The 24,150-nt window shown below is 43.2% G+C and overlaps 1 protein-coding gene across 2 annotated transcripts in view; it reads left to right on the top strand.

Moving 5' to 3' along the window:
* Depdc5 (DEP domain containing 5, GATOR1 subcomplex subunit) overlaps positions 1-24,150 on the top strand; it is a 138,306-nt gene that overhangs the window by 41,708 nt on the left and 72,448 nt on the right. For both annotated transcript variants that reach the window (XM_042666295.1, XM_042666296.1), the window contains exons 16-24: positions 662-723; positions 846-919; positions 4,789-4,858; positions 5,739-5,775; positions 6,523-6,643; positions 12,071-12,291; positions 16,222-16,425; positions 18,656-18,791; positions 20,450-20,547. In XM_042666295.1, the coding sequence (XP_042522229.1) occupies positions 662-723; positions 846-919; positions 4,789-4,858; positions 5,739-5,775; positions 6,523-6,643; positions 12,071-12,291; positions 16,222-16,425; positions 18,656-18,791; positions 20,450-20,547 (1,023 nt within the window). The remainder of the gene's footprint in view (positions 1-661; positions 724-845; positions 920-4,788; positions 4,859-5,738; positions 5,776-6,522; positions 6,644-12,070; positions 12,292-16,221; positions 16,426-18,655; positions 18,792-20,449; positions 20,548-24,150) is intronic.

Below are 24,150 nucleotides of genomic sequence, written 5' to 3'. Positions count from 1 at the left end.
ACAAGGTGCTCATTGTGTCATGAGGTCTGGAAAGAAATCACGTGACAAAAAGAGCATCTTGCTTGAATCAGCTTGAGAAATGTTTGGTTATCTATTGGTCCATAATATGTTTTGTTTTTTTTGCTGGGCCTGGGCCTTGAACTCAATGTCTGGACACTGTCTTTTAGCATTTTCATTCAAGGCTGGTATTTTACCCCTTGAACATTCTGCTTTTTTTTTTTTTTTGAGTCAATTGGAGAAAAGAATTTCACAGACTTTTTCTGCCCAGGCTAGTTTGGAACTCCAATCCTCAGATCTCAGCCTCCTGAGTAGCTAGGATTACAAATGTCAGTAACCAGCTCCCTCTTTTGTTTTACTTAATTTTGAGGCTATTACAAGGTTTCTGTTATTTCTTTGCCCTAGAAATTTACATAGTAATGGTGTGGTTGGCTTTGCTCACAAATCATGACTTTCGGAGCACTCAGTAATTATCACTCACCAAATAGTAACAAGTATGAGAAGAAGCAGACAAAATATACCTACTTCTTTGCTGCATAGGTATCATTGATGAGATTTTGAATTGTAAGATGGTGAATTTGCCTCTGCAACTATCACTAACATCATTAATAGAGTGGGTCACTTGTCTATGCTGCTCCTCCCAACTCTGTTTTTTCTTTCTTAGGGATTGGTGTAGATTTGGTGTGTATGGGAGAACAACCATTACATGCTGTCCCATTGTTCAAGGTAATTAATTTTGGATTCCCTTCCTTTACCATTTGGGGAATAGTTAAGAATAGAGAGCTTGGAGCAGCTCCTCATCCCACATGTTTATTAGCTTATCTGTGCCCTGATCTTTTCCTTCACAGTTACACAATCGGAGCATTCCTCGGGATTCTCGCCTGGGTGATGACTATAATATTCCTCACTGGATAAACCACAGGTAGGTGCAATCTTTTTTTTATTTTTTTTGGTGCCAGCATTGGGGCTTGAACTCACACCTGAGTGCTGTCCCTGAGCTTTTTTTGCTCAAGCTTAGCACTCCATGACTTGAGCCACAGCTCCACTTCTGGCTTTTTTGGTAATTAATTGAAGATAAATAAGAGTCAAGGACTGGCTGGGAATGTGGCTTAGTGGTAAAGTGCTTGCCTAGCATGAATGAAACCCTGGGTGTGATTCCTCAGTACCACATAAACTGAAAAAGGTGGAAGTGGTGCTGTGGCTCAAGTGGCAGAGCTCTAACCTTGAGTACAGAGAAGCTCAGGGTCAGAGCCCAAGCCCTGAGTTCAAGCTCTAGGACCAGCAAAAAAAAAAAAGAGAGACAAGAACTTTTCTGCCCAGGTTGGCTTTGAACCTGAGTTCCTCAGATCTCAGTCTCCTGAGTAGCTACGACAACAGGTGCCAAAGTCACTTTTGTGTAATAAAACCTTACTATCTTTTCTCTTTGATTCCTCATGCCAGCTTGATAGAGTATTGACATTTGCAGCCTCTCTCCCATCACTGTTCCTCTCTCTTTGTGCATGGCAAACACCCACTTCCATCCTCATTTCTATCCTTTCTACTAAGAGGCCCTTTCCATGTATGTCTATGTATCTGCCAAAGCCCAACTCCAACCTCTGCCCTCTGTGACTCCTTCCTGATGGCCAATAGCTGCTTTCTTTTCAGTATGTCCAGCACATCCTGTTCTTTCTCTGTGTTGTTTGTTATAGACCACTTTGCTTATGCCTCAAGCCTAACAGAACCTTCAATTTTGGCTTTAATTTAGTTGCAGATCTTTCCTGGAGACAAGCTTGAAACGTCCTCATAAATGTTGGTTTTAGCTTTATAACATATATCCATATCATTATTATAGCCTATCTTGTCATCAGTGTAGCAGTTGCTCTAATCACCTGTAATGATTCACAAGTGAAGAACAAGGAAATGAACAGAGAGTAGTTATTTGTTCAGCTCTGTGAAGATGGTGTGTCACATTGTAATTTTCCTGTTATAAGTATGTTCCTCTTTTCTCTAGGAGGCAGTGAAATATTGTCTGGCTAGTCACGCATATTTTTCCTGTAAAATCACCGATTAAAAAAAATTGTAGGGCTGGGAAGGTGGCTCAGTGGTAGAGCGCTTGCCTTGCATGCATGAGGCCCTGGGTTCGATTCCTCAGCACCACATAAGCAAAAAGAAAAAAGCCGGAAGTGGCACTGTGGCTCAAGTGGTAAACTGCTAGCCTGTGCTGAAGAGCTGAGGGACAGTGCCCAGGCCCAGAGTTCAGGCCCCATGACCGAACCCCCCCAAAAAAAAATTGTATTGATTGATTGGCAGTGCTGAGTTTTGAACTCAAGGTTCTGAGCTTGTTAGTCAGGAGCTCAACCAATTGAGCAATACCTCTAGTTCTTTTTGCATTGGTTATTTTCCAGCTAAGTTCTCAGCTTTATACTCAGGTTGGCTGGGCATACATATACTTGTGCTTTCCTGTGTTTCTGGGGATGACAGGTGTGTCCACTTTGCCCAGCCGATGTGCTTTCCCCGGGGTAACATACAAGCACCATTTTGAGATGGAATCTTGTGAACTCTTATGCCTAGACTGGTCTTGAATTCCCAATTTCGAACTCTCAAGTAGCTAGAATTACAGGCTTGAGCTGCCATACCCAGGCTGATCTCAAAGTGGTAATTCTCCTAACTCAGGCTCTCAGTGATAAATGAGATTACAGTTTTGTGCCACCTTACCTAGCTTAAAATCATACTTTTAATGCTTGCTTGCCTTGATGAAGGTATTTTCAAAAAAGTGACAAGATGTCTCATAACAAGGGGCTGGGAAGGTGGCTCAGTGGTAGAGCACTTGCTTTGCATGCATGAAGCCCTGGGTTCGATTCCTCAGCATCACATAAGCAAAAAAGAAAGCCAGAAGTGGCGCTGAGGCTCAAGTGGTAGAGCGCTAGCCTTGAGCTGAAGAGCTGAGGGACAGTGCCCAGGCCCAGAGTTCAGGCCCCAGGGCTGGACCCAAAAAAAAAAAAGTCTCATATCCTTATCTTGTGTTTATGTTACTGTTATTATAGAGGATTGGTTTATGTAAAACAGGAATATGTGTCTTACTAGCATACATTAGTTGTACAGGAGAGGTTTCATTGTGACATTTCCACACGTGTACAATGTACCCCACCGATCTCAACTTCCTCTGCTCATCCTGGTCCCACTTTACCTTAAAACAATATCAGTAGCTTTCACTGTTCTATATTTATATATGCCAATAAACTACTTTGACCATAAAATAGGAATTAAAAAAAACTTCTTTTATTCACTAATTTCAGAAATCAGTGTAACCTCCCTTTTTATTGTAAGGTTATTTTTGGATTTGTGGCTTTTTTTTTTGGTTGTGGAACTCTTTGCCTGTGTGCTGTCCCCTCAGCTCTTCAGCTCAAGGCTAGTGCTCTACTACTTGAGTCACGGCACCATTTCCAATTTTCTGGTGGTTTATTGGAGATAAGAGTCTCACAGACTTTCCAGTCTGGGCTGCTCTTGAACTCGATCCTCAGATCTCAGCCTCCTGAGTAGCTAGGATTACAGGCGTGAGCTACCTGCATCTGGTTTGGATTTGTGGCTATTTATTTATTTATTTTGTTGGTCATGGATCTTGAACTCTGGGCTTGGGCACTATCCCTCAGCTCTTCAGTTCAAGGCCATTGCTCTACCACTTGAGCCACAGGGACACTTCTGGTTTTCTATTGGTTTATTGGAGATAAGAGTCTCACGGACTTTCCTGCCCGGGCTGGCTTTAAACCGAGATCCTCAAATCTCAGCTTCCTGAGTAGCTAGGATTACAGGTGTGAGCCGTTGGCGCCGGCTGGATTTGTGGCTTTTTAATAACACTCAAACTCATATGTTAATAAAATAGCTGCTGCTTAGTTATACATTGTTGTTTCATAGCTTTGAGTTAAGTAAGTTAAAATAAGATTAAAAAGAACTATAAAACTAAGAAAAAAAATACAGAATTGGAGCTGTAGCTCAGTGTTAGAGTGCTAGCCTTGAGCAAGAGCTCAGGGACAGTGCTTAGGCCCTGAGTTCAAGCTCTATGACTGACACCCCCCACCCCAAAAATAACAAAACATAGATGAAAGTTTTGCAATTTTTCAAAAAGTTACTTTTTAGTAATTTGAAGAGTTCCTGAATTAACACTGCATTTTTCTTTGCTTTTTTTTTTTTTTTTCTTTTCATTTCTTTTCTTTCCATGTCAGTACTGGGGCTGGAACTTAGGGCCTTTTTTTTTTTTTGGGTCCGGTCGTGGGGCCTAAACTCTGGGCTTGGGCCCTGTCCCTCAGCTCTTCAGCTCAAGACTAGTGCTCTACCACTTGAGCCACAGCGCCACTTCCAGCTTTTTTCTTTTTGCTTATGTGGTGCTGAGGACTTGAACTCAGGGCCTCTGGCATAGCAAGGCAAGTGCTTTACCACTGAGCCACCTTCCCAGCCCCAACTTAAGGCCTTTTGCTCTTGCTTAGCTTTTTTGTTAAGGGCTGGTGCTCTATGACTTGAGCCTCACTTACACTTTAAGCTTTTTACTGGTTAATTGGAGATAGGGGGTTTGTGATTTGTCTGCAGAGGCTGGCTGCTAACTGAGATCTTCAGATCTCAGCCTCCTGAATAGCTAGGATTACAGGTGTCAGTCACTAGCAGCAGACCCTGTGGATAGCTTTAATCCCCGTTAAGGCAAGAGATCCAGTGAGGAATTTGCTTTGTAGGGCAGGAAAAGCCCTGAAACAAAGCCAAGCAAAGGAGGGCAGCTTCTACCTGGGCTTGTAACTGATCCACTTTATTTGTTTGTTTTTACAGTTTCTACACATCAAAAAGCCAGCTCTTTTGTAACAGTTTCACCCCACGAATAAAACTGGCAGGAAAGAAGGTAGGTTTCACCGACTCATAGAACCTCAGGGACTGTTACAAATGGATGTGCTATAGATAGATCTCTCATTTCCTTACAGGGTTGTAAATAGGGTTTAAAAAATTTGTCTTAGAACTTTATAGCTTTGTGGTTAGATAAATCTATTCCAAAGCAGGGTCTTAGTGGTAGAGCATTTGCTAGTGCGCTTGAGGCCCTGGGTTTAATTTCCAGTGCCATAAAACCAAAACAAAATAGGCACTGGTGACTCATGCCTGTAATCCTAGCTACTCAGGAAACTGAGATCTGAGAATCAAGGTTCGAAGCCAGCTTGTGCAGGAAAGTTGATGCAACTCCTATCTCCAATGGAAGTGGAGCTGTGGCCCAAGTGGTAGAGCACTAGCCTTGAGTACTTATAAAAACTCAGGAACAGCACCCAGGCCCTGAGTTCAAGCCCCAGGACCAGCACCAAAAATTTTTTTATTGTTGTTGTTTGGCATTTAAGTTGAACTCAAAGCCTTGCACATGCAAGGCAGGTGCTCTGCCAATTGAACCACAACCCCACCCATTTTTGCTTTAGTTATTTTTCTGGTAGAGGTTCATGTGTTTGGTTGGGCTGGTCTTGGACTGTGATTCTCCTATCTGTGCCTTTCTAGTAGCCTGAATAGACAAGGCTTACAACCTAGTCTATTTTTTGAGATGAAGTCTTTCTAACTTTTTATCTGAGCTGGCCTCAAACCACAATCTTCCTGATTTTAGCCTCTCAGATAGCTGGGATTGCAAACATGTACTACCAGGTCCATGAAATAGTATCTGCCAGGAATTACCAAATACATACTGTATATTGTGTTATGTTCTCTTGCAGCAGAGGAGAGAGTGATTAAATATCTATTTAATTTTGTAGCCTGCCTCTGAGAAAGCAAAAAATGGCCGTGATACATGTGAGTATTTTTTTTTTGAGATTTATCACTTTTAGAGTCAACTTACACAAAACAAAATTATGTAGTCATTTAAAAAGGCTGACAAAGCCGGGCGCTGGTGGCTCACGCCTGTAATCCTAGCTACTCAGGAGGCTGAGATCTGAGGATCTCGGTTCAAAGCCAGCCCGGGCAGGAGAGACCGTGAGACTCCTATCTCCAATAAACCACCAGAAAACCGGAAGTGGCGCTGTAGCTCAAGTGGTAGAGCGCTCGCCTTGAGCTGAAGAGCTGAGGGACAGCGCCCAGGCCCAGAGTTCAAGCCCCACAACCGACAAAAAAAAAAAAAAAAGGCTGACAGAAAAATCAAGAGACCTAAGTTCCTCTGTGACACCCATAGAAGGTTCCAAAGTCACATTTTTTTTTTTTCACCTTGTATTTTTATCCTGTCAACTGCATTGTAAATGATGATAAAACTTGTGGTTTTTCTTTTCCCTAGGTCAATTGTAGGGATCAGGTAGTTTTAAGTCACTAAGCCTTTAAAATAATGCTTTTCAAGAGGGATCACAGAAGAATGATATGCTGTTAACACTTTGATTTACTGCTGTTTTTATGTCACTTTGACATTTAAGTCATTTAACTTCAAGAAAGTGATGAATGAGTTATTATCCCACTTTTTCCACTGTGCCTTGCAGATTTGATGAAGACTCTCTACAAGCCTTTTATCTGAAATGTGTTGGGATGACAAATTGTATTCTTTGTGTATTTCAGCTCTTGGGACTCCGAAAGAATCTGATAATGCCCTTCCCATCCAAGTAGATTATGAGGCCTATGATGCTCAAGTGTTCAGGCTTCCTGGCCCATCCCGTGCTCAGCGCCTCACCACCTGCAGGTGTTTTGCCAGATTCACTTGGGGACGCATGTATAAATTACTTAGTAAAACTTGAGGTTCATTCACTAGGGACCTTTATGAGAGCAACCATGAAAAATCTGTTTAACACTAGCCAAGCAGAAGGAAAGCCATATCATTATGGGTCCTGTTATCCAGCTGTTTGGTCTACCCTCTTTGTTTGAAGTTTCATCTCAAAGTAAGAAGGTCAGACTTCCTTAAGCCAGCAGGAACAATCCACAAATTCCAGAATTTTCCTCTCGTTGGGCTGGCAATAATACAAATCCCTAGGTTCAGAGTTTCTATTAGTTTTATTATTCCCAGAAGGCAAGAACTATTCCTCTTTTAAGTTATACTTTTAAAATTTGTTCTATTGCCAGGTGCCAGTGGCTCATGCCTATAATCCTAGCTACTCAGGAGGCTGAGATTTGAGGATTAAGGTTCAAAGCCAGCCTGGACAGAAAAAAATCTGTGAGACTCTTATCACCAAAAATGCCAGGAGTGGAGCCATGGTTCAAGTGGTAGAGCACTAGCCTTCCGCAAAAGAGATCAGGGACAGTTTTCAGGTATCAAGTTCAAGCCCTAGTACTGACATATTTTTTGTTGTTGTTCTGTGGTGTTTTGGTTTATATAGCAGTTTCTGATTGTGATTGTTATATTTAACAACCTATTAACTTCTTGATCTTGTATTAAGAAAACCCTCACTATCTTCTACCCCAAATTCTAGACATGTATTTTGTATTTTCTTCATATTCATGATAGTTTTAGATGCTTGCTTCTTTTTTTATAGTATGAGCTTTGGACTCAGGGCCACATACTTGGTTGGTAGGCAGTCTACCACTGGAGCAATAGGCCCTTACTTTTTTTTTTTTTTTTGGTGCTAGTCCTGAGGCTTGAACTCAGAGCCTAGGCACTGTCCCTGAGCTTTTGCTTAAGGCTAGCACTCTACCACTTGAGCCACAGTGCCTTTTCTGTTTATGTAGAATCTGAGGAATCGAACCCAGGGCAACATGAATGTTAGTCAAGCATTCTACCACTAAGCCACGTTCCCAGCTCTAGCCCTTACTTTTTTGAGAGAGTTCTAGGCTATCCTTTAACTTGTAATTCTCTTACCTCAGTCTCCTAACCACTGGCATTAGAGAATATGAGCCACCCTACTTGGCTGATAGTCTTGGATTTTATTTTCAGTTCTTTATGTAGAAATTCTTTATGAACATGTGAAATAGGATTTTAGTTTATTTTTTTCTCAGTTGATCAGATATTAAGAGTGCATTTTCCAGTTTCCATTTTCCTAAGTCTACAAGTTTGAGGATTGCTGACTAAAACAATAGTGTCTTTTTCTTTCTTTCTTTCTTTCTTTTCAATTTGTTTTCGCAGTACTGAAGTTTAATTGCTAGGCAGGTATTGTACTGAGAAACCATGCCTCCTGCCTATCTTTTGCTTATGTAGCAAATGAAGTTATATTGATTGCTTCCTGTCCTTTTCCCTCATCTAGTCCTAATATTTCATCAAAAGAATATGCCAGGCACTGGTGGCTTGCCAGGCACTGGTGCTTATGCCTATAATCCTAGCTACTCAGGAGGCTAAGGTCTGAGGATTGAGGTTCAAAGCCTGCCTGGGCAGGAAAGTCTGTGAGTCTCCTATCTCCAATTAACCACCAGAAAACTGGGGGAGTGGAGCTGTGGCTCAAAGTGGCAGAACAGTAGCCTTGAGCAAAAAGCTCAGGAGAAGCACCAAGGCCCTGCCCTGAGTTCAAGTCCCACGACCACCACTACCACCAACAACAAAAAGAATGTTTAGAGCCTAGAACAAGTTTGTTTACAGCAGCTCTATTACACATAGGTGCTACTTATTGAGCTCAGTAGTAGCTATTTAGACACTTTTCTTATGAATCTTTATTTGATTTTATGGTACTCAAGATTGAACTCAGGGCCTTGGGCATGGTAGACAGAGGCTCTACTACTAAGCTGTATTTCCAGCCCAATTTAAAGACTTTTTTGGGATGGGAACTCTTACTATGTTGCAGTTTGCAAACTCCTGGGGTGATCCTCCTGCTTCAGACCATGCCTGCCTACTCAGAACATCTCTATTTCTTGCTCATGGCTAAGTGTGTATGTGGATGCCCAAATATTTGCTGTTGAAGTAAGTTATGTTGAAATAAAGAACATATAGTCACCACTTGAGATTTATTTTCTGGCTCTCTTTATTTTCTGACTTGATAAAATCCTTCCAGAAGGAAAGAAACATCTCTAATGCCAGAAGAGCAGTCCTCCTGATAGTCTAACCTTTTCATTCTGAGGTTTTTACCTTCCTACTATATTTTTCAGATTTTACTCTTAGGGAAATTTTTGTGTGTGTGCCAGTCCTGGGGCTTGAAGTCAGGTCCTGGGTGCTGCCACTGAGCTTTTGTGCTCAAGGCTAGTATTCTACTATTTGATCCACACCTCCACTTCTAGCTTTTTGGTGGCAGTTGGAGATACGAGTCTCACAGACTTTCCTGCCCATGCAGCTTCAAACTGTAACAATCCTCAGATTTCAGTAGCTAGGATTATAGCAGTAAGCTACCAACACCTGGCTGAGTTTTCTTTTTTTTTGGGGGGGGGGTGGTCTGGTCGTGGGGCCTGAACTCTGGGTCTGGGCACTGTCCCTCAGCTCTTCAGCTCAAGGCTAGCGCTCTACCTTTGGGCCATAGCACCACGTCTGGCTTTTTTATTTTCTGCTTATGTGGTGCTGAGGAATCGAACCCAGGGCCTCATGCATGCAAGGCAAGAGTATTGTTTTTGAAACATATAAAAAATTTCAAACAAGTGCCCAATTCCTGGTACTTATTTTGCTGGGCTTTGACTTAGTCGTTTTTAAAGAATTATACTATTTGAACTTTCTACTTCAGTCTATTCTACTTCAGATAAATCATACTTAAATTGACTAATACCCCAAATAGTTATCATGTTGCCAGTGTTGCCTCATCACTTCTACATTTTAAATTTTGGCTGGAGAATTTTCAAGTAGATCATGGGTATCTTTTTTGAACTCTGGTCCTGGGTACTATCCTTCAGCTCTTCAGCTCAAGTCTAGTGCTCTACCACTTGAGCCACAGTGCCACTTCCATTTTTCTGGTGATTAATTGGAGATAAGAGTCTCATGGACTTTCCTACCCGGGCTGGCTTTGAACTGCAATCCTCAGATCTTAGCCTCCTGGCTAGGATTACAGATCTGAGCCACTGGTGCCTGGCTTTCAGTATTTTATTTTTATTTTTATTTTTTTTCCCTAAGATGAGGTTTTTTTTTTTTTTTTTTTTTTTTTGGTCAGTCGTAGGGTCTGAACTCTGGACCTGGGCATTGTCCCTCAGCTCTTCACCTCAAAGGTAGTACTCTACCACTGGAGCCACAGTGCCACTTCCAACTTTTTCTGCTTATGTGGTACTGAGGAATTGAACCCAGGGCCTCATGCATGCAAGGCATGTACTCTATCACTGAGCCACCTTCCCAGGCCCAAGATGAAGTTCTATGATATTGTCTAGGCCAGCCTCAAAGTCATGGGTTCAAGGAGTCCTTTTCGTTAGAAAAAAACCAACCAAACAAACACCACCCCCCAAAAAACAAACAAACAAACAAACTAGGAACATAGGTACATGCCACAGTTCCCAATTTGAATAAGAATTTCTTTTTTCTTTTTTTGCTTATCCTGGGGCTTGAACTCTGGGCCTGAGCGCTGTCCTAGACTCCTTTTGTTCAAGGCTAGCACTCTACCACTTGGGCCATAGTGTCACTTCTAGCTTTTTCTGTCATTAATTGGAGATGAGTCTCACAGACTTTACTGCCCAAGCTGGCTTTGAACCATGATCCTCAGTTCTCTGCCTCCTGAGTAGCTAGGATTATAGGCATGAGCCACTGGTGACTGATTTTTATATAAGAATCTCTAAAAGAGCGTTTGCCTAGTGTGTGCAGGACTCTTGAGTTCAATACTTAGTATGCATGTACACACACACACAGAGCAGAAAAAGGAAGGAAAAGAAAAATGATCACAGTGCTATTATCACTTAAAACAACATTAAGACTAATGACCTAATGTCTTCTAAAAGTGAGTCCACACTCAGATTTCCCAAGTGTTTCACAAATGTTTTAGCAGTTGGCTTGAGTTGGGATCTAAAGAAGATCTACACATTATATTTGGTTATCTTTTTGTTTCTAATGACAGTCTATTTCACATTTCACTTAGCTGATTGCTTCCTGTAATGTTTCCTGGATTTTCTATAAACTGGTTGTTATCACTAGAGGATTGATTAAAATTTGTTTCCAATTTGGGGGCAAGTAGACTCCTGTGTACTTTCTCTTGCAACCTACGGTGTCTTGTCTGCTTACCCCATTTTCAGTGATACGAGATTGAGCTGTAAACTCAGACTGGAGCAATCACTTCTTTATTTCTTTTCTTTTCTTTTCTTTTGTGCTAGTCCTGAGGCTTGAAATCGGAGCCTGGGTACCGTCTATGAGCTTTTGTGCTTAAGGTTGACACTCTACCATTGAACCACAGCTCTACCTCTGGCTTTTTTTGGTGGTTAAATGGAGATAAGAGTCTCACAAGGCCAGGCTCTGGTAGCTCACACCTGTAATCCTAGCTACTCATGAGGCTGAGATATGAGGATCTCGGTTCAAAGCCAGCCCAGGAAGGGAAGTCTGTGAGACTCTTATCTCCAATTAACTACCAGAAAACTAGAAGTGGGACTGTAGCTCAAGTGGTAGAGCACTAGCCTTGAGCTGAAGAGCTGAGGGACAGCGCCCAGGCCCAGAGTTCAAGCCCCATGACCACCAGCAACAGCAAAAAGCATTTCTCAGGCTTTGCTGCCCAGGCTGGCTTTAAACCACAGTTCTCAGATCTCTGCCTCCTGAGTAGCTAGGATCATAGACTTGAGCAACCAGCACCTGGGGAGCAATCACTTCTTTACACTATGATCCTAGAACTGTGGTTAGTAGAGAACTAGCTTGTTTTCCCTTTCCCCTCTATTCTTTTCTCCACCCCTTCCCCTCCACCCCCCCTTACACGATATCTTTTTTTTGGGTCCGGTCATGGGGCCTGAACTCTGGGCCTGGGCGCTGTCCCTCAGCTCTTCAGCTCAAGGCTAGTGCTCTACCACTTGAGCTACAGTGTCACTTCTGGCTTTTTTTTTTTTTTGCTTATGTGGTGCTGAGGAATCGAACCCAGGGCCTCATGCATGCAAGGCAAGCGCTCTACCACTGAGCCACCTTCCCAGCCCCTTACATGATATCTTAAGCTGGCTAAGGCCTAGTATCTTGTATTTCTCACTGATATATCATATTGGAGTTTTTGTTACTGGTTTCCTAAGTAACTTGAGCTGGTGGTGGGTTTTGAAGTTTTAGTTCAAGGTAAGACATCATCCCTTATTAAGTGGTAATTTGTCTCCTGCCTGGCAGGTCTGTGCGGGAGCGAGAGAATCATCACCGGAAAAGCATCAGCTCCTGTGACGTCTCATCTAGCCCTTCCCTGCAGAGTCGTGCAATGCCCACAGAGGAAGTGAGGAGTCAGGCTTCTGATGACAGCTCCCTGGGCAAGAGTGCCAACATCTTGATGATTCCACATCCTCACCTGCACCAGTATGAAGTCAGCAGCTCCTTGGGCTACACCAGCACCCGAGGTCAGAGTGCACAGCCAGATCGGGGCAGATTTGGGGACAGTTTACTTGCTATGGTGGGGCATGGGAGTGACAGGAAGTGGTCAGGGTAGGGTATGAGTCCCATTTCTGAGTGATTTCCATGCCAGTGCAATGAATGGTAATCACATTAGATGTTGGGTATATGTAAACCATACCATTTTGTCTCTAACCTTTCACTCTATCACTGTAACTATATATCCTTCCTTATGTTAATGAAGAGCTTTTCTTAGAGCTAGGCACAAAAGGGTGTGCTTATCTCCTCTTCATTCTTATTTGTGCCACACTTAATCCAGTCTGTGTCCTGTGCAGTGGACTCCATATCACTCTTTTTGCACTCATGGATTCAACCAACTGTGGATTGAAGTATTAGAAAAAAACCTATGCCTCTATTGAAAATGTACAAATTGCTTTCCCTGCCATTATTCTCTAAACAATACAGTGTGACAGCTGCTCACATTGTATTAGATATATAAGTCATCTAGAGATGATGTAAAATAGTTGTGTTTTTTTTTTGTTGTTGTTGTTGGTTACAGGGCTTGAATTAGGGGCCTGGGCGCTGTTCCTGCACTCTTCAGCTCAAGGCCAGTGCTCTACCTCTTGAGCCATAGCGCCACTTCTAGTTTTCTAGTGGTTTATTGGAGATCAGAGTCTCACAGATGTTTCTGCCCAGGCTAGCTTTGAACCGTGATCCTCAGATCTTAGCCTCCTGAGTAGCTAGGATTACAGGTGTGAGCCACCAGCACCCAGCATGTCTCTGTTTTTTTTTCAAATAATCTTGTGCTTTGGATATGAGGCTAGCCTCCTACCACCATCTCCTACATGTGCCTCCCTTGTAGCTAGAGTTAAAAGGGAGGAAATTCCAAAAGAAAAAGAAGCAACTTTTTTTTTTAACCAGTCCTTGGGCTTGAACTTGGGGCCTAGGCACTGTCCCTGAGCCTCTTTGTGCTCTACCTCTTGAGCCATAGCACCACTTCTGACTTTTTCTGTTTATGTGGTACTGAGGAATCAAACCCAGGGCTTCATGGATGCTAGGCAAGTACTCTACCACTAAGCCACATTCCCAGCCTAGGAGCAACTATTTATAGCTATTATTCTCAGTTTTTTGGTTAAGATAGAGTCTTGTTAACTTTTTATATCAGCTGGCCTTGAACCATCATCTTCCTGATCTCTACTTTCTCAATAGCTAAGATTACAGATATAAGCTGCCATTCCTGAACCTGATTTATGTGTGAGTGTACCAGTACTGAGGCTTGAACTAAGGGCCTTGCACTCTCTCCTGACATTTTTGCTAAGGCATTTCTGGCATTTTGCTGGCATTTCTGGCATTTTATTGGAGATAGGAGTCTCTCTGATTTGCCTGCCCAGGCTTGCTTCAAACCACAATCTCAGATCTCAGCCCCTGAGTAGCTAAGATTACAGGCCTGAGCTCTGACCCTGACATTTTTGAAAGGCTTTTTATTTTTATTTATTTTATTTATTTATTTTTTGGGGGGTCCGGTCGTGGGGCCTGAACTCTGAGCCTAGGCACTGTCCCTCAGCTCTTCAGCTCAAGGCTAGAGCTCTACCACTTGAGCCACAGCGCCACTTCCAGCTTTTTTCTTTTTGCTTATGTGGTGCTGAAGAATCGAACCCAGGGCCTCATGCATGCAAGGCAAGTGCTATACCACTGAGCCACCTTCCCAGCCCAAGGCTTTTTATTTTTAAATAAATATGGATTTGTGGAAAATATTAAATAGAATATAGTGAGGTCCTCTGTACCCATTATTCATTGCCTCCATCCAGGGGTAGCCTTTTTTCTACCTTTTCTTTTTTTTTTTTTTCTTCTTTCAGTCTTGGACTTGAACTCAGGGCCTCAGCAATGTCCCTGAATTTTTTTTTGGGGGGGGGGAGGGGTCATGGGGCCTAAACTCTGGGCCTGGGTGCTATCCCTCAGCTCTTTAGCTCAAGGCTAGCACCACTTGAGCCACAGCACCACTTCCGGCTATTTTCTGCTTATGTGGTGCTGAGGGCCTCATGCATATGAGGCAAGCATTCTACCACTGAGCTTACTTCACAGCCCACGGGGTAGCCTTTTATGTCATTATAGTAGATTGACATTATACAATCTACAGAGCTTAAATTTGCCATTTATATATCCACTCATTTGTGTGTATGTGTGTGTGTGTGTTTTCTAATTTTTTATCACATGAAACCACCACAATAAGATAAAGAACAGTTCTATCACCACCTGCCTTCTTCTTGCTGCTGTATACCTAAGAATGTTATATAGAGGCTAGAGATATAATTCAATTGGTAGAGCACCACACCAGGTAAGGAAGGAAGCCAAATAAGTTCAAGGCCTAGCAAACAAAATCCAATACATAAGAATGTTATAAAGAAGAAAAGAGTCTCCTAACTTGGGATCATAGACAAGAATATTGTGTGTGCACACAGCTGCCTCCTGTTACCCTGGGAGGATTCCAAATGGGCAGCAGTGGTTTTCATCATCCAGTTCATTTACAGGGGAAACTATTGTCTCTAAGAACCTCAGCACTGAGGAGTAGGACATTTTTATTAATTAAACCCTACAGATGCTGTGCCTAGAACCTATGGAAAAAATTTTAATTTTACAGTTGGTTGGAGAGAAGAGTTTCTTGGACTTTTCTGCGTGGGCTGACTTTTTGAGCCTTGATCTTCCAGATCTCAGCCTCCTGAGTAGCTATGATTACAGGCATGAGCTGGTGTACCCAGCTCTGTGAAACTTTTTTTTTTTTTGGTCTGGCTGGATTTGAACCACAATCCTCAGGTCTCAGAGTAGCTAGGATGACATGAGCCACTAGCATCTGGCTCTGTGAAACTTTTTTTTTGTTGTTGGTCATGGGGCTTGAACTCTGGGCCTGGGCTCTGTCCCTTCAGCTTACGGCTAGCACTCTACCACTTGAGCCACAGCACCACTTCTGGTTTTTTCTGCTTATGTGGTACTGAGGAATTGAATTCAGGGCCTCATGCATACATGGCAAGCACTTTACCACTGAGCTATCTTCCCAGCCCTTGCTTGGCTCTTTTGCTTCTTATTTTTAATCTTGACTGGTCAAAACCAGTGTATTCTTCTATAGTTTTGTTTGTTTTACCGGTACTGGGACCTGAATTTGGGATAAGTGCTGTCCCTTAGCTTTTTTCCCCTCAAGGCTGCCACTTTACCATTTGAGCCATAGTCACTTCTGTTTCTTTTCTTTCTTTTCTTTTTCTTTCTCTCTCTCTCTCTCTCTGTGTGGTTAATTGGAGATAAGAGTCTTAGGAGGGCTGTGAAGGTGGCTCAGTGGTAGAGTACATGCATCAGTCCCTGGGTTTGATTCCTCAGCACCACATAAACAGAAAAAGCTGGAAATGGTGCTGTGGCTCAAGTGGTAGAGTGCTAGCCTTAAGCTGAAGAGCTGAGGGATAGCACCCAGACCCAGAGTTCAAGCCCCATGACCAGGGGAAAAAAAAAACAGTCTTAGGGACTTTTCCTCTGGGCTGGCTTTGAACGAAGATCCTAAGAGATCAGCCACCTGAGTAGTTAGGATTACAGGTATGATCCACCTGTTTATTTATTTTTTGTTCCTCTCATATAGAGAATGTACTCACTCGATCCCCAAGGCCACAACTTAAGTCCCCTGATGGAGTCATTGGATCTAGTTCAGATACTTGTCTCTCCCCATCAGGTTTGGGTCTGGCTTCATTGGGCCAGGTATTTAGGAATCATAATCCTTCTCTCTGGAATCTTTCAAAAGTAAACATATTTCACTTTTTTTTAATGTCTTGACATTTTCACCTATTTCTCACTTGCTTGTATTTATAACATCCAACAATTCTTGTCGGCCTACCAGTCTCCCTGGTTCTGATTTCCTTGTAGCTTTGTCTTTATGCCTCAACTCCATGCTTACTTGACAGATGTCCTAGAGAACATGATGGAGCCACCGCAGCGCGACTCCAGTGCACCAGGGAGGTTTCACGTGGGCAGTGCAGAGTCCATGCTTCATGTTCGACCTGGTCTTTACACACCCCAGCGAGCACTGATTAACCCCTTTGCACCCTCACGAATGCCCATGAAGCTCACATCTAACAGAAGGCGCTGGATGCACACGTTTCCTGTGGGTAAGTTGGGGGCTCAGGATAGAGTGCTGGACTAGGACTTCTTCTCCTTGGTCAGCTGTGGTCAATGGTCAGTGCCTCAACTTCTCTCAACCTTTGTGGCCCCACCAGTAACCATACCTACTTTGCTTATCGGGGGTGAAGATTCTTGAAGACATATTTGGGAATAGGCATTGACTAGTTAATTGTGTTAACATTAAGGACTTTTTGTTATTGTTGTTGTTATGGGGCCTGAACTCTGGGTCTGGGCGCTGTCCCTCAGCTCTTCACATCAAGGCTAGTGCTCTATCACTTCAGCCACAGGGCTTCCAGCTTTTTCTGCTTATGTGGTGCTGAAGAATCAAACCCAGGGACTCATCCATGCAAGGCAAGCACTCTACCATCACCTTTCCAGCCCACAACTTCTTTTTTTTTTTTCTTCTTCTTCTTATGTTTGAAAAGGACCGTGTTTTATCTTAAGACTTAACTGATGCTCATTCCCCTCCATTGTTTTTTTTTTTGAATAGTTACATTATTGTCTTGGTTATATAATTCTGTTGCTTTGTTTTCTCTCAGAGGTATCTGACAACTGAAGAAAAAGTTATTTTTAATCACAGTTCCTTCAGCCCATCCTTTTTGAACGGTTCTGTCCTTAAGAAGATGGCAGTAAAGTTTCATAAAGCTGTAGCTAAAATTAAACTTCAGTTAATGGGCTCTTGCTGAGCCTGGAAAGAACAGATACATTTAACTGTAAGGACAGGTTTTTTTTTTTTTTTTTTTAAACATTGAGACCATCCTATTGAAGACTTAGAAATGTCTGGCTATTTCATTTTGTACTTACTTTTTGTTTTTACTGTTTAAAAGTTAAATAAATGAGAAACCCAAGCTGGTTCATTTGGCTATAATTGGGTATGGTTCCCAAATCACTCTTGCTCCTTTATCTTTGCTTTAATTATTATTACTCTTTTCTTTCTGGTATCTTTTTCTCTTGGTTGCTCTTCCTTTGAGATCTTCCTACTTCTGTGCATTTCCTCCTTCCCGCTTCATGTCATCACTAAGATACAATCTCTAACCACTGTTGACTTGGTTGATCCTATTGCCTGGCTAACCCTCTAAATCCAAAGACGCTTTGCTGAGCAACTCAGCCTTGTGTCTCTTCCTTTCCATTTTCACAGGCTCTTGCCTTTGTCACCTGCTCTCTTGGTCTCCTGCATACCTTTATTTCTTCTACTCAGATGGCCTTTCCTTCAATCCCTCTTAAGTTCAATAATTCTAAAATGTCTCTGTTTCTACAAAGCTCGTTTTATTGTACATGACTAATTCTGATCTCTTCTACTCTGTCTTCTTTGCAGTTATATATCTCATACTTGTTGTTTTCTTAAGTATTAACAGAATCATGTGATGTTTCCTTCTCATGTACTTTGATTTATCCCTTCTATAGTTGTGTTTATCCACAATGTCTCTGTCTCTTTTGATATACTTGAGACAGAGGCCCCTAAAATATGCAATATTCTTTTTTTTTCTTCTTTTCTTAGGCTGGTTCTGGGGTTTAAACTCAGGGCCTGTGCACTGTTCCTTAGCTCTTTTTTTTTTTTTTTTTTTGGTCGGCCGTGGGGCTTGAACTCTGGGCCTGGGCACTGTCCTTCAGCTCTTCAGCTCAAGGCGAGCTCTCTACCACTTGAGCTACAGCGCCACTTCCGGTTTTCTGGTGGTTTATTGGAGATAGGAGTCTCATGGTCTCTCCTGCCCGGGCTGGCTTTGAACCGCGATCCTCAGATCTCAGCCTCCTGAGTAGCTAGGATTACAGGCGTGAGCCACCAGCGCCCGGCTCCTTAGCTCTTTCACTCCAGGCTAGTAGCCTACCCATTGAGCCATTGTTTTACTTCCAGCTTTTGGTGGCTGATTGAAGATAAGAGTCTTAAGGACTTAAGGCTGGCTTCGAACTTTAATCCTCAGATTTCAGCCATCTGAGTAGCTAAGATTACAGGTGTGAGTCATGGGCTCCTGGTTGCTATAATATTCTTCACAAACTGAATAGAATGATAAACAGTAGGTCTCTGATAGGATGGGTCCTGCTTGGAGGAGGAAGTGTCCTTTGTGGCAGCCAGGGAGTCCCCTGTATACTGTTACTCTGCAGTGTGTTCTTCATTATCTCAGACACCTGTATCCAGCAGCAGGAAACATGGAAGGTTGCTGTCAGTTGGAGCCCTAGCTATGGGTGGGAACAATGCTCAGAGGTTCTTTGTCTGGGTAGGACCATCCGGAGAGGCCATCCAGATTCATCATCAGACCCGGCAGAATATGGCGGAGCTGCAGGGCAGCGGGCAGAGGGACCCAACTCACTCCTCTGCAGAGCTGTTGGAGTTAGCATATCATGAAGCTGCTGGAAGGTGAGGACGTGCACAGGGCTCTGGAGGGTAACTTGAGAGCACTCTTTGAAAGCCAAGACAATGTGCAAACAGTCAGCTGACAAATGAAAAGAGAAGATGAGATCTGGGCTTCCTTTGTCAATAGTGTCAGTCCTGTCCCTGGGCAAAGTACAAGACAAACAACCAGACATTTTTGCCCGTATTATCAATCTAGGCCCTGCTTTTTACGTTTATATGTTGAGGTTACACTTTGTAAACCTCAAGCAAAGATTTCTTCCAAACCTCAAACAAGATGAAAAATGAGAGAACAAAAGAGTTGGAGTCTGGTGTGCTGAGGCATGTGGTTCATACTGCTGCTTTGGGCAGGCTTCCTATTACTATTATCATTTTGGTCATTGAGAAATTACACTGTTGAGTTCAGAATTTCTCAAGGCCTGTGCTTATAGAAACAACTTATTGAGAACCAGAGCTCTGAATGTGTTACAAGGCAGCTAAAAGTTAGTGTAAGAAGAAAGTCATTTAAGCCTTGACAAACATGAGCTCAGGTTATACCCAGACTCTCTGTTCCTTTTTCTTTCTTTCTTTCTTTCTTCCTTTTTTTTTTTTTTTTGTTGGTCGTGGGGCCTGAATTCTGGGCCTGGGCACTGTCCCTGAGCTCTTCAGCTGTAGACTAGTGCTCTACCTCTTGAGCCTCAGCCCCACTTCCAGCTTTTTCTGCTTATATGGTGCTGAGGAATCAAACCCAGGGCCTCATGCATGCAAGGCAAGCACTCTACCACTGAGCCACCTTCCCAGCCCTGACTCTCTGTTCCTGAGTTGCTTTAGTACACACTTTGCAAAGAGCAGTCTTTGGTTCCTCTTTCAAATATGCCATATGGACAAGGACACTAAACAGAGCCTGGCCTTATTCCCTATTCTGCCATATTAACTTTGGTATATCTATTCAAGTACCTCACATACTTTATTTTTTTTCCTTTTTGGTTGGTCGTGGGGGGCTGAACTCTGGGCCTGGACGCTGTCCCTCAGCTCATCAGCTCCAGGCTAGCACTCTACCACTTGCACTACAGCACCACTTCCAGCTTTGTTCTGCTTATGTGTGCTGAATTGAACCCAGGGGCTCATGCATGGGCGGCAAGCACTCTCCCACTGAGCCAACTTCCCAGCCCCCCCCCCCTTTTTTTTTTGACTGGTACTTAGGCTTGAACTTAGAGCCTGGGCATTGTCCTTGACTTTTTTGCTGTCTACTACTTGAGCCACAGCTCCACTTCTGGCTTTTTTGGTTGGTTAACTGGAGATAAGAGTCTTACAGTCTTTCCTACCTGGGGTGGCTTTGAACTGCAATCTTTGGATCTCAGTCTCCTGAGAATTTAGGATTATAGGCATGAACCATCAGCACCCAGCATCCTTTCTTATTAGTAGTGGGAAGGCATCAGACAAAACGCAAGTAATCTAACATGACAGTGGGAAAGCAACCAGGGTACCAGAGAAAAGGCTAAAGCTGGCACACAGCGCATCACCACCTGATGTCTTAAGTCATGACTAACCAAGGGTTGCCAGCTTGTGTAGCTAAATATTCAGGCTTGTTTTTCATGAGTCCTTTCCCTCCAGGGTACAGGGTAATCAGGAAAAAGAGGTGATGATGTGCTTTAAGCCTAGTGGCTGGGCTCTGTTCTCTGCAGGCACAGCACTACCCGCCAGCCTGGTGACGGCATGTCCTTCTTGAACTTCAGTGCAACGGAAGAGCTTTCTGTCAGCCTGCTTAGCAACAGTGGTGCAGGTAACTCATCCAAGAGGTAATAGAATTGGGAGGCTCAGAGCAGGCTTGCATTTAGAAGTGACACAAGGGCCAGAGAAGCAGGGCCATGTCTATTTTGGGATCATTTGAGCCTCAATTTTGGGTGACCTATTTTGAAGCAGTGCTGTATAATGCATGGAATTATAAATGGGCTGCACATTTCATTTTTAGCTGAGAACATGTTGGTCAGGCCACATTTACCATTCTTCTGCGGGGGAGTCATGATCGAAGGCTGTGGGTGTTGAGGATAATATGGACCAAGCAGGAGTGGTCTCTGTCTTAGAGGAATTTTTAGATGTTGGGGGTGAGGGAAGAAGCCCATTCTCATTAAATCAGGAGAGGCCCAAAGGGGCATGGTTTCAGTTATTCAGAAAGGAGAAGGTAACATGGTGGCTTAGAGAGGTGCATCTCAGCCTCGAAGGGTACAGTTTGCTTTGGGAGAATGAAAGGAAAAGATTTCAAGTACAAATCCTGGGTGGTGGAGTATGAACTTGGTGTTTACTCTTTGCTGAAACACTTTTATATCTATTATCTATTTATATCTCTTAGATGAGACATCTGATCATCCCTGTAGGGAAATCTAAATGCACGATATATTTTATACCCAGGCAATTTAATGTGCAGAGATGGAAAGATGATACTAATCTAATCTCTTTCAGTGGTAGCCAAGTATCCTGACTGAGACTGCTACCCTCAGAGTGCTATTAGTGGTATAGGGGAATATAGGTTTGTACAGATCGAAGCAAGTACTCCTTTTAAAGTAGTGTCCTTTTAGTAGTGTCTGTTATTAAGATAAATATATATATATGTATATATATATATGTAATTTTTTTTTTTTTGCCAACCCTAGGGCTTAAACTCAGGGCCTGGGCACTGTCTCTGAGCTTCTTGTACTCAAGGCTAGCACTCTACCACTTGAGCCACAATGCCACTTCTGGCTCTTTCTGTATATGTACTGAGGAATCAAACCCAGAGCTTACTAAGCCATATTCCCAGCCCCAAGATAAATAATTTTTTTTTTTTTTGGGTCTGGTCGTGGGGCCTGAACTCTGGGCCTGGGCGCTGTCCCTCAGCTCTTCAGCCCAGGGCTAGCGCTCTACCGCTTGAGCCACAGCACCACTTCTGGCTTTTTTTCTTTTTGCTTATGTGGTGCTGAGGAATCGAACCCAGGGCCTCAGGCATGCAAGGCAAGCGCTCTACCACTGAGCCACCTTCCCAGCCCCAAGATAAATAATTTTTTGTAAGGTTCCCCCCCCAGTGGAATTTTATTCCCAATTGCCCCTCCCCAACTTGTACTCAGGATAAGTGCCTTTCTTTAAGATACACTTAGTTCCCAGAGGACACAAATTATTTGGGCAATGGACAAGTCAGAGACAGAGGGGAGGGGGAACTTTTCCCACCCTCTGCTTTTTTTTTTCCCCTCTCTATCAAATGTTGCAGCTTTATGAAGAAGCTTAAAGCAAAGAAAGTAGTGCCTGTATGCTTTTAATGAAGCAATCCACCCACAAAGGCAGTGTTTATTCTCTCCCTGGCTGCTCTTTCCCATACCTCGTTCTCCCTGAGCTCTCCTGCCCCACGCACTCAGGGTGCCTCAAATGCTACCTGTCCAGACTCTAAAGTATCTTCCAAATGTCACAAAGGCAACATTTCGACTACTCTGCTCAACCAAAGGACCCTTTTGTTAGGAAACCTAAAGTTTGAACTTGAACTTTTGGGGATTAAACTTGCTCTGTGAGGGTTGCTTTGGGGCTTCCTGGGCTATACCTTAAGCTAGTTTCACTGGTGACCTAGCAGGGAGAGGGAATTAATGACAGATTTGGATGGTTAGCAGCATGAGATCTACCTATAGTAGCCTAGGATGGTCAGTAGACCAGATGCTTTACCGGATGTGTCTTTTGGAATTTTATGATTTCCTGTGTGGAAGAGTGAGCTTTCAGAGAGGTCTTGTTTGGGGATGGTTAGGGCAGAGCATCAAATGACACCATCATATCCTCTTGGCTATGGTTTCCTGGCATACACACATTGAGAAAGCATTTACTGTAACCAGGGTCTGTAACTCCACCTTCTGCCTCTTGAGCTCCTGAGCTTTAAGTCTGCTTACTTAATGAACCTCTCTGCTTGGGTGCCTACCAGATGCCTCATCCTTAGTGTGCTGTCTACTAACCTTATGTCTCACCATTCTCCAGCCTTTCTTTTCCCTTCATCCTCCCTCAGTTTGCTGTTTTATCTTCGTTGCTTCTTCAGCTCCTTTCTCACAGCTTTTGTTCAGGCCTCACTTGTTTCTGGCAAAGACTGATCATCAATTGATTAATTGAACAATTGATTGATTGAGACAGCATATCACAATGGTGCTGTGGTTAGCTTAAACTCTATGCAGCCCAGGCCAGCCTCCAACTTGCAGTCCTTCCTGCCGCCACCTCCAAGAGCTGGGCTTACAGATGCATGTTACCAAGTCCTGTTTTCTTCCAGGATTATTGCAGTTACCTGCTAAATGATGACTCTGTTCTCCTCTCCTCGGATTCATCTTCTGTCACTGAGGAGTAATTTCCAAATCTGACTTTGACCAATTCTCTTTCCCACATATTAAACCCTCCAGAGACTCTTCTTGGCTTGTCATGTCAGCCATCACATGGCCCCTGCCTCTCTTTGTATCTTCACTTGCCTCCACTTCAACATGGCATTACATGTAGGAAAAGGTCTGCCTGTAGAATCTTAGGATGTGAGGCCTGCCTCCACTTCTAATGAGCAGTGAGGCCCTTCGGCCAGTAACCTAATCCCTGTGTGTATCAATTTCTTCTCTGAGGGGAGGATACTTGGGAATATTAGATGTGACAACCCATATAAAAGCTTAAGACAGTGCTGGACATACATGGAGAGTGTTCATCAATTAGGAGTTACTGTCATTAATATATGTGAGCATAGTTCTTATTCCAGCTATTGCTTATGGCTTCTGAAAAGAACTATGTCCCCATATTCCTTTCATAGTCTAATAACTCTATATAGAATATCCTCAGTTCCCTTTTATTTGTGGCACTGAGGATTGAACTCAAAGCCTCCTGCTTCCTCTGCCCTCAGCATTTTTATTTTGGGGACAGTTCTGGGGCTTGAACTCAGGGCTTTGGTCCTGTCGCTGAGCTTGTGCACTCAAGGATAGCATGTTACCATTAGAGCAATAGCTCTACTTCCAGCTTTTTGGTGTTTAATTGGTGATAACAGTCTCATGGAGGACTAGGAAGGTGGCTCAGTGGTAGCGTGCTTGCCTTCCATGCATGAGGCCCTGGGTTCAATTCCCCAGTACCACATAAACAGAAAATGCTAAAAGTGGCTCTGTGGCTCAAGTGGTAGAGCACTAGCCTTGAGCTGAAGAGCTCAGGGACAGTGCCCAGGCCCAGAGTTCAGGCAAACAAAAAAAAAAAAATTCTCATGGACTTTCCTGCCCAGGGAGGGTAGCTTTGAGCTATGATCCTCAGATCTGAGCCTCCTGAGGAGCTATGATTACAGGTGTGAGCCACTAGTGCTTGGCTTATAAATTTTTACTTTAAGACTAAGCTATCAGCCGGGTGCTGGTGGCTCACGCCTGTAATC

Source organism: Dipodomys spectabilis, unplaced genomic scaffold, assembly GCF_019054845.1.
Source record: "Dipodomys spectabilis isolate Male_0828 unplaced genomic scaffold, ASM1905484v1 ptg000363l, whole genome shotgun sequence".
NCBI classification, from domain to species: Eukaryota; Metazoa; Chordata; class Mammalia; order Rodentia; family Heteromyidae; genus Dipodomys; species Dipodomys spectabilis.
This window is presented reverse-complemented; position numbering and strand designations above follow the sequence as displayed.